The sequence below is a fragment of the Oncorhynchus kisutch genome, linkage group LG3 (genome assembly GCF_002021735.2).
Source record: "Oncorhynchus kisutch isolate 150728-3 linkage group LG3, Okis_V2, whole genome shotgun sequence".
NCBI classification, from domain to species: domain Eukaryota; kingdom Metazoa; phylum Chordata; class Actinopteri; order Salmoniformes; family Salmonidae; genus Oncorhynchus; species Oncorhynchus kisutch.
Genome location: NC_034176.2, coordinates 56,437,874 through 56,447,951, shown reverse-complemented (window position 1 = coordinate 56,447,951; position 10,078 = coordinate 56,437,874). Strand labels below are relative to the sequence as shown.

The 10,078-nt window shown below is 41.5% G+C and overlaps 2 protein-coding genes across 3 annotated transcripts; both read right to left on the bottom strand.

Annotated features, from left to right (window-relative positions):
• Window positions 1–1,774: 1,774 nt before the first annotated feature.
• On the bottom strand, window positions 1,775–4,021 carry aplnr2 (apelin receptor 2). Its single transcript, XM_020477526.2, has 2 exons — window positions 3,878–4,021; window positions 1,775–3,683 (listed from the first exon to the last, which is right to left on the bottom strand). Exon 2 carries the CDS (start codon window positions 3,521–3,523, stop codon window positions 2,195–2,197), a length of 1,329 nt encoding a protein of 442 aa, XP_020333115.1. The 5' UTR covers window positions 3,524–3,683; window positions 3,878–4,021; the 3' UTR covers window positions 1,775–2,194.
• A 2,323-nt stretch (window positions 4,022–6,344) lies between these two features.
• Window positions 6,345–9,225, bottom strand: cd59a (CD59 molecule (CD59 blood group) a). 2 transcript variants are annotated; one of them, XM_020477553.2, is made up of 4 exons: window positions 9,108–9,225; window positions 7,978–8,059; window positions 7,351–7,452; window positions 6,345–7,263 (listed from the first exon to the last, which is right to left on the bottom strand). In XM_020477553.2, the coding sequence occupies exons 2-4, from the start codon at window positions 8,030–8,032 to the stop codon at window positions 7,064–7,066; spliced, it is 357 nt and encodes a 118-aa protein (XP_020333142.1). In that variant the 5' UTR covers window positions 8,033–8,059; window positions 9,108–9,225; the 3' UTR covers window positions 6,345–7,063. The 2 variants fall into 2 exon arrangements, with proteins under 2 accessions (XP_020333142.1, XP_031664983.1); XM_031809123.1 differs by lacking the exon at window positions 9,108–9,225 and adding an exon at window positions 8,153–8,261.
• Between the last annotated feature and the right edge of the window lie 853 nt (window positions 9,226–10,078).

Below are 10,078 nucleotides of genomic sequence, written 5' to 3'. Positions count from 1 at the left end.
CTACTGTACGGGTAGTGACTGAGATAAACGTTCGATGGGGCTGTAGTGTAGCAGGTTGAGAGCTTCAAGTTCCTCTGTGTCCACATCACTAAGGATCTAACATGGTCCACACACACCCACACAGTTGTGAAGTAGGCATGACTGTGCCTCTTCCCCCTCAAGAGGCTGTAAAGATTTGACATGGGCCCTCAGATCCTTAAAAAAAAGTCTACAGCTGCACCATTGAAAGCATCTTGACTGGTTGAATCACCGTTTGGTACGGCAACTACAAGGCACCCGACCACAAGGCGCCACAGAGGGTGGTGAGTACAGCCCAGTACATCACTGCATTGTCCCTTTTTTGCACTAACTCTCTCGCATTGACTCTATGAAAACACTGGACTCTACTTGCACACTCACACATACCTGTACTTAGACTGACACCCCAACACACACACACTGCATATACGTTCACACACACACACACACGCACACACACACACACACACACACACACACACACAGTACGCTGCTACTGTCTATTATCTATCCTGTTGCCTAGTCACTTTACCCATGCCATATGTACATTGCTACCTCAATTACCTTGTATTACTGCACATCAACTCTGTACTCTTTCTCCCTGTTTATAGACATATTATTTTTACGCCTACTCGATAATGTTATTTATTCCTCCTACTTTTAACTCTGCATTGTTGGAAAAGGATCTGTAAGTAAGCATTTCACTGATAATCTACACCTGTTGTTTACAAAGCCTGTGACAAATAACATTTTATTTTAATTTATTTGATTGTAATGCCTCTGCTGTAAAATCCCTTAGGTCCAAAAAATGTTCAGCCAGAATCACTATGCTGCCTATTTTCTCAGATTTCCTCTTTGTTTGCGCTGTGCCGTTTATAACCAATAAAATAAACGATACAAAGTGCAACTTTTTAACATACAACATGTCAGGATCCTGGGCGAGCAACATTTAATGGTGTCTCTAATCCACCTACCATAGTTTATTCAAAATTGTTCCCTTCTTTCGCTCTTCTCACCACCTCTGGCAGCCTGGTCTCATAGACTAGATGTAACATAGAAAATGTAAATCCGTACACTCTCAAATTTATATGATATGTTATGTTTGGCATGGTTACACCAGACAGAAGGTTACTTCTGTCTGGTCATGATTGGTCGGGGTGGATGGGTGGACGTATAACGCGTGTTTGAATCTCATCACAGGCAACTTTAGCATTTTAGCTAATTAGCAACTTTTCAACAACTTACTTCTTTTTAACTACTTGGTATGTTAGCTAACCCTTCACCTTACCCTAACCTTAACCCTTTTAGGTAACCCTTCCTGTAACCCTAACCTTAACCCTTTAACCTAACTCCTAACTCTAACCCTAACTCCTAGCCTAGCTAACGTTAGCCAGCTAGCTGGCTAATTCTTATTTACTTGACCGTTGGTGATTCTGTCAACCCCCTAAGCTCTAGGTTCCTGTTATATGGCATACAATAGGAGTATATATATATATATATATATATATATATATATATATACATATATATATGTGTGTGTGTGTGTGTGTGTGTGTGTGTGTGTGTGTGTGTGTGTGTGTGTGTGTGTCAGGGAGAGTGCCATGTGTCTCCGTGAGAAACTATGAGCTGTATCAGTTCCATGGCTAAAGAATTTCATTTGGTAACAACATTTCTGCCGCCTCCACCTCAGCGGGACACATGATTCTCATGGACTGGAGAAAGCTTGTGTGAACATCACTGTCCTTAACAGAGAAGCATTCATTTTATTAGAACTTAGAAAAAAAGGGATACTACATTCACAATTCTTAGTATTCAATTGTAATGTGTATTTCATACTTATTGTTATGCAGCTATAGTACTGAATGGGTAGGTGTGTCCAAACTTTTGACTGGTACTGTATATCAAAAAATATATACAGAAAACCCATCTGTTAGCTTGGTAGCACATACTATACATGTTCTTTATTGCCAGTGTCTTTCTAGAACGTCTCCTTTCTATCTCCTTGGAAGAAATTACACTTTTTCAATCAAACACATTCCCAGTGGAATTTATTGAGTTTATGTATCTCCTGAGGGGTTACGTGAATACAGTAAGGGTTGCACATTTCCCAGGATATCCGTCTCTGTTTATTGGTGTCCTCTTCTGACTGAGGTTCCACAGCACTCCTACCCTCCTCTCAGTCTCTGCCATGCCTCACGTCATCCTTCCCCTCAATTCCATCTCCTGTTTCCTTGCGTGTTCCAGAAGGAATTGCAGAACTCCGGCTGGCTTGTTCCCTATTGTCATCATCATTTACTGTCATTGGACTCCCACACCCACACCTACCCCTGCACCACAACCACTGCAGTAAGGCCCGGCAGCGCTTCCGAAAGGCCACATCACAACAAGCATATAGAAGGGGGTTGAGGCAACTATTGACATACCCTAGACAGGTAGCATAGGGGTGAGCTGCAACCAGAGTCCAGTCAAATAGGCAGGAGTAGGGCAGCAGCTCTAAATCCACGAGCATGGAAAGTGTTTTGTTGGCATGAAAGGGAAGCCAGCAGAGGAAGAAGGCTAGCACTAAGGTGACGATAACTCGCAAAAGGCGGCGTTGGCGTCGGCGGTCGGGGCGAGGACCCTGTCCAAAATGGCGGCTGAGGAGGCGGCCTAGGGAGCAGTAACATATCAATAAGATGATCAGAGGCAATAGAAAGCCAATCAGGGTGGATTTAAGTCCTAGAGCCGCCGTCCACAGTAGCTCTGCCTGCTCCCTGTCATCTTCCTCCAGCTCTGCTGAGATAAGACCAGAGTAGTCCATCATACAGGAAGATATGAACATCGGCATGTGATCATGATCCGAGTGTTCCTCTTCCTCAGCTGTCTGCCAGTCTTCTTCATACTGACCCCCTACATCCACCTCCCTTACAGTCCTCAGTAGCAGCGCAGGAAGAGCAAGGATACCTGCCACCACCCAAACGCTCCCCACTACCCAAGCAGCTCGGCAGACTCCACTCCCCTGGGCCCTACTGGACCGCCGTCGGCCAGCAATAACCCAGTAACGCTCCATGCTCAGGACCGTAAGGGAGAACACACTGGCATACATGTTGAGGGCCACTAAATAGCTGCTGACTTGGCAAAGAGGCTTGCCAAAGGGCCAGTGGTAGTCTAGCGCTGTGTGGGCTGCCCACAAGGGCAGGGTTACCACAAAAGCCAGGTCTGCTGCTGCCAGGCTGGCAATGAGTGAGTCAGTAAGGGAACGGGAGGAGTCAGACAACTTGGGGGTAGAACTCCTTCCAGATTGCTGAAGACGCCGATTGGTGCAGGTCCCCACGCCGGCTGGTTTACCCTCAGGTCGATCCAGGTATGACCAGAGGACAAGCCCATTTCCCAGGGAGCCCAAAACAAATACCAGGAGATAGACTGAGGGTATGATTACCCATGTGGGTCTCCATTCTCTGTAGTCACACTGGTGAAACAGGGGCGGAGAGGGGGATGCTGAGGGCAGCAGCTCAGAGTCCGACATAAATGGGATGGGCAGAGTGGATAAATGTGAGAGTCTATGACCAGCCACTGTCTTTTGTTGCAGGGTTAAGAAAATGATATTCTTTCTCTTGTTTTCAATGTTTCCAGGTCAATGTCTCTGCTTTTATGACAACTTCTGTGTTGAGTCTTGTACACAGCATCTGAAGGGAAAAAAATATTTTTAAGAAAGTATATATATATATATATATACTTCTATTGTATGCCATATAACAGGAACCTAGAACTTAGGTGGTTGACAGAATCACCATCGGTCAAGTAAATAAGAATCTAGTGTTTGACAAGAAGAGTATGTACATCGAATAACAATATGTACGTAAATGTTTACAAGACTTACCTCAACACCTGAAGATCAGGGTCTTCTTCTTCTGAACTTGTTGAAAACGGACTTTAGTGATGATAGCCTGTTCCCATATTCCACTGAAACCACTCTTCTCTTGTCTCAGGTCATTTTTGTCCAGGCTTGGAGGTGTGTCTCACTAGTGCTCTGTGAATCCCCCTGCTCCAGATATAGTAGATCTCCCTGTCCCTCAGCCCCTCCCACTCCCCTGCTCTCCTCTTCTCAGACCACCCCAGAGAAGCTTTGTGAGACCTGCAAACAGACCTCATTATCCCTGTCCCACAGTACACACGTACTGTGCACAAATATAACAAAATATACACAATGTATACCTACCAAGACTCTCTTTTGCACAATGTCTGAACAATGCCAGTCACATTGAAGCCTAAAAGACAATAAGAGTTGCAAACATTGAACAGTCTGTTAATAGATGCTCACCAGGGCAAATACATGCCGGAAATGTGGGGCACATACAATATAAGTCTGTGCTGTTGTCTTGATGATACTCAGGGGAGTACTAACATTTGAATTTCTGGGAATCTCCAAGGTCAGGATGGCTGTGTATCCTGTTTTAGACTGCTGACTTACTATGCCAGCAAACTTTTGGGGAATTTTGATAAAGAACTAGATCCAATAAGTGCTTCAGCAGAAATGAAAGACATTTTAATAACAGGTTAATAACACTAGGTTAACACATAAATCCTACTTTTGTTACTATTGTCAATATGGACATACACATAATTGTGTCATACTGTACAGCCTTCAGTTGTTCCTATGTCCTGGGAACTGACTAACAGTTAATTCCTGTAATAATGTGTCTCTACAGGCTTGGCCAGCATCATGATTTGACCCGAAGGGTTACAATTTTATTTGCTAGTTGTGATGGCACACATCTGTTGCCAGAGCATCCCACATTCTTTTCATTTAACAGTAAATAGCACAAACATTGAGTCATCTCACACAACACTGGGCCCTATGTCTGTGGTCTGGAGGGTGAAAAGACCACGTCAATAGAGGATGAGTACCTTTGAGTTAAGACTGTGGCATGTCGTTAGCATAACCAATGGGCCAAGGGTTTATAGGATGTTGCTGTGACACTGTGTAAATATTGAAACACCACTTTCTCCTCTCAGATGTGTGAAAGAACAACATGTGGCCACATCTTGTCCCCCAGAATGGTTTATCTCAGCAACCTTTTTCTAAAACACTGTGATTTAGGCTTATTCTGTCAAATTAGGTTGCTCAGATTGATACACAGCATTTATGAAGGAATATTTCAAATCTCAGGTCCAAGTTTTGAAAATCGCATTTGACAAATTCTACTTGACACAGGCCAAGGGCCATAATGCATTTTGTTGCTGTGCTCTGTATCATGGGTTACTTTATTAATAATTGTTCATACCATTTAGAAAAGTATCAAGTATCAGGCATCAAGACACCAAGCTGTTTGATAGTGCCCACTCAAGCCATACTAACTTGTAACCTCTTAACAATGCACCAAAACCAAGTTCCTACCACTGTGCGTCCTTTTTACTTCTCTATTTGCTATTGCTCTCTGCTTTCTCACTTACTTCCTTTCTTGTTCTCTGCTATTTGGCTCATCCAGCTGTCCAAACAGGATGACATTTATGAAGGGCATAGGGTCAAACAGTAGATTATGGGGGAATATGGCCTCTGGCATCTCTCTATTAGGTAAATGATAAGCCATGGATGTTGTCATAGTTAAGGGCCTAGGATTTGGCTGTAGTATGGATAAGTAAAGCCAACTCTGTGACAAACTCCCACACAACAGAACGTATCAGTAGGAGTGTAAAAGGAAATGGGTGAATAAAATAAAGCTGAATGGATTACATGCACTAATTTCAAAGTCAGACTTCCCAGACTGCCATCCAGGTAGGCATTTTGGGAGATCAAATTCACCGGATAACATTAAACCATTCTGCAAATGTTCTGTATGATGCATTTCTCAATGCTTGCTCAGTTTAACTCTTAATTAACATACTAAAAGTAATGGAGTATTCAACACATTTTGAGATCCTGCCCTGTTCATAAAAGTCTATAATCAACCATTTTGCTGAGATATTAGCATACATTTTAAAACCAATTTCTGAAACATATCTCTAATCACATTCAAGAACATGCTATTTTCACTTATAAGATACACCATTAGTTCACCACTACAGGGACTCCTTGGGTTATGCTGTAGATTAGGAAAATGAATAAGTATGCACTACTCTTCTAGCTCCTCTTTCTAACCGAAGATGCTGAGAGCTTCACAAAACAAACTCCATTCGTCAATACTAAGATTGTTGAAGTCCACTGTCAAACGATGCTATACATTCCTCTGAATCCAAACATGAGGGTAAACAGAATAAACATGAAGGCATCCTTCTGACAAATAAATATGGCTTATTTGGCAATAATTTTTTTGATTGGCCAGAGATTAAAATAAAAAGACAACACCATCCACGTGAAATATTTAATCCAAAAAGGTCTTTACTGCGCCCTTTAAAACATATTTGGTTGGTTTAATCGATTCCTATTAAACAGGAAAAGCAATGTTATGTAACAGGGTATGCCGCTAGGCAGTAAAAGAGCAGTGAAGGCATTGCGTGTGAACAAACTTCTCTCCCAAACGGATCAACCTTTAGTTCTAAATTCCACATCATCAATTCCACAGTATTTGCATTTTGAATTATACAATACTTTGTCCACTCAATCACAGACACACAAAAACTAAAACATTTCTCAAATTATCCCTTACATTTAAACACGTTACAGTAACTTTGGTCGGCAAACTATAGACAACCTATAGTAAACCCCCTTAGATGGAAATTAAGTGCCAAAGTCTATTATACTAGCCTCAAAAGAGGATTGTTTGAATGATATCCCTTTTTCAAACTCATGAGCTGTGAGCACATTTCTTATTTTCAGCCTTTGGGCTGAAGCACAAAGCATTGGTAATCAACCAATAGGTTATCGTAGAAAGCTTTAAAAATCCAATTAGTGCAAAGAGTCAAATTCAATATTAGAAATGTGCAGCAGTAAATCAGGCAAATACTAATACGGCAGAATTTCAGCATGAGCCATTAACCCATATCTTCCTGCTTGCCGTTCCATCAGTGGCTTCTGTTCAGTCGAGTGGCAGCATTAGAGCTTCTAAGGCGTAAGTGTGAGGAGAAGTTAGTGCATGCACCACCACATCACTGCCAATGAGGCAAGAAGGCCCAGCAAGGGCTTGCCAGTGCCAATGGATGTGGCTCCGTTGCATAGATCACCGGTGCAACAGTTGTAGTTGAAGTTTGGTACAGCTGGGAACATCTGGGCCAGTCGATTGTAGTCGCAGTCAGAGTACTTGACGCACTGCCGATACGTCTGTCCCCCTGTGCCAAAGAACATAGGAGTTACAGGGTAACGCAGAGACATGGAGGATTTTCATCATTTGTTTCAGATTACACATTTTACTGCACCTCTCTCAGTCAGTGTCAGGCAGGCATCCTCATAACTGCAGTCCTGTGATTTTGTGCAGCTCCCTGTGTAATCCTTGCATTTGACACAGCGGATGGCAGAGCCTGAGAAAACAAGGTGAGACACTTAGCACCTTCTCATGACTCTGAGCATTTCACATTTGACCAAATCCCAGCAGCTAATCAAAAGGGAAGTGGAGTGATTCATCTAGAAAAACATGTATCCTTGATTGCGATACAGTTTTGGAAAACTTGAACACTGAACTTGATTATCATCCAAAAAGAACTTCACAGATACAAAACAAGCTTACTGTTTTACCACAAATTTCCACAGATGTGTTTGTATTGCACTTCCTGAGCTACGCAAAAAAACTTCTGTGGGAATCTTAGAACGGTGCACAATAAATGCATCTTTTGTATTTGTAAAATGATTTTCGGGTGCTATGAAAGTACAGTTTGAGGATTCCAAAACCGTATTGCATGCAGTGATTACTAACGGCTAGACAGAGCATTGTAAATGCGATCCCTATGGCTATAGGGCCTTCAGTTCGAGAGCTAGGCGAGACTCAACAGTATCAAAATAACCAACTTCAATGGCAGAGTGTGAAGACAACAAAAAGTATTGCTTACCCAATCCAAATATTGCAAAACAGAACACTAAGCATATCCCAGAATAATTGTTCATGATTTTGATTTTTGCTGACTGTCACGTCTGGAGAGAAAAAAGGAGACAAGAATCATTTATTAAAGCTGGAATCCTTAGTTGCTACATCAATTTTTGGACTTATAAATTAATGATATATACCAATTAATTATTGAAGAATAACATAAAGGCCTCGAACTTAGGTCAACTGTTGTACACCATCAGAGACCAAAATATAAACTTGTTTGTAAACAATGTAAATGTGTAAGTGGTTACAGTGGTCACATTTCTCCAGGCCACATCCCTCATCGTATTACCAAAACTGGGGTGTGGTGACTGCTTTGTCATTGTTTCGATTAAGGACTGCTATTAACTAGTGATGGGATTAAAAAACTATTCAATTACATATCTGGATATTATGTTTGACGATATATCATATCATTTTGACCATGTCGCAATATACATTTTGCGCTAATTTTCTGTACCTTCACCAAAAACCCAGTATGTTTCCTTCATAGTTTGTTCACCATCTTTTTAAATAGGCACCTAATTTGTTTTCAGCATTTTTATTTCCCTGACTGATCAAAAATAGTTATCATGGCTCTTTCTTGTCCATCGACAGCAGATTGCGTTTCAATCAATAAATTGCGTTTCAATCGGTAAATTGCGTTTCAATCGGTGACGTCACTTGCTCTGAGACCTTGAAGTAGTGGTTCCCCTTGCTCTGCAAGGGCCACGGCTTTTGTGGAGCGATGGGTAACGATGCTTCGAGGGTGACTGTTGATGTGTGCAGAGAGTCCCTGGTTCGCGCCCGGGTATGGGCGAGGGGACGGTTTAAAGTTATACTGTTTCATATGGATATGGTTTACAGTAACCTGACCAACAGAGTAGCTAGTGATGGCCGATCAACTGGCCGTACTCAAATTAAATTAACTGCAGTAGTTAACATTAGTTGTGTAAAGTTAGCTAAAATCTATGCACGCTAGACAGCCAACCACATCACATTAACTCTCAAATAGCTACGTTTGTTCATATTTTTGGTTCAAATACACCTATAGTTATTGTTAAGTAATTATTAGGAAGCTGGACAATTTTAACGAAAGAGGAATTTACTTACCCTGCTTCATCGAACAACGAGAGCAAAATGGCAAGCAAGCGCTTCGGAACCCAAAATAACCATGGCCCCTCCCCTTTAGAAAATAAACTGACCACTGCTGGGGAGCGTGGTTCGGCGGTGACCTTATTTTATCCAGATTGGTGGTGACACACCAACCTATTAATAAATAAATTCAGTATTATTCAAGGTGGGATGTTATATTCAGGGTACAACCATTTCCATTTCCTAATATTGTATGAGGAAGGGTTAGTAATTTAATGACTGATTCATTATTTATTCATCTACATATGACATGAACCATACCAAGTTGGAGGTTGAAATGCATTTCAAAATGGCCAACTTTTGGGCCGAAACTCCTATCTTCAGGTAGACTAACTGACCCCACAACTGTCTGCACCAGTCTGTTTCAGAAAATGAATATCAGGGCAAATTTAACAGCTGGGTTGTACAATGCATCCTTGGAATGTGTTATATAGAGGACAAAATGAACTGAAACTGACAACTGTAATACAGTTGTCATATCAGACTGAATTCTAGTCATAAGAAAGTCCAACTTATTGCACCCTACTTTACATTAGTTATCATGACATGAATGGGTGAAATGAGGCTATTGGTTTACACCAGTGGGCCAACACAACAGCTGAACAAAGGAACGTTGGTCAGGCCACAACAGAGACCACTTGAGGAATATCTGGCAATATCAAGACACATTCCAAAACAAACAATAGACAATTGTGAGCTTGTCTCAGTATGCCATTTGTGTGGGACCACCCTTGTTATTTTAATGAAACAATTTGATGAATTTCTTTGTGAATTGTGCGTTCAACCTGACACAATCTCTGCAGAAGTGAAAGTTGAACTAAGATCGGCCTATTAAGAATAATTTTGTACAATATTCTTCAATAGGCATCTTGGTTCAACGTTTACTTCTGTAGAGATTGTGTAATGTACTGTATGCACAATTGTTCTCT

What these genes read in the sequence shown, in the direction of transcription:
- aplnr2 (XM_020477526.2), bottom strand. Translation starts at nt 3,523, where the DNA reads ATGTCGGACTCTGAGCTGCTGCCCTCAGCATCCCCCTCTCCGCCCCTG.
- cd59a (XM_020477553.2), bottom strand. Translation starts at nt 8,032, where the DNA reads ATGAACAATTATTCTGGGATATGCTTAGTGTTCTGTTTTGCAATATTT. An exon ending in TTTTGCAATATTTGGATTGG is followed by an intron (nt 7,453 to 7,977) that starts GTAAGCAATACT and finishes TTGTTTTCTCAG; the next exon opens with GCTCTGCCATCCGCTGTGTC. An exon ending in CCTGACACTGACTGAGAGAG is followed by an intron (nt 7,264 to 7,350) that starts GTGCAGTAAAAT and finishes TCTTTGGCACAG; the next exon opens with GGGGACAGACGTATCGGCAG.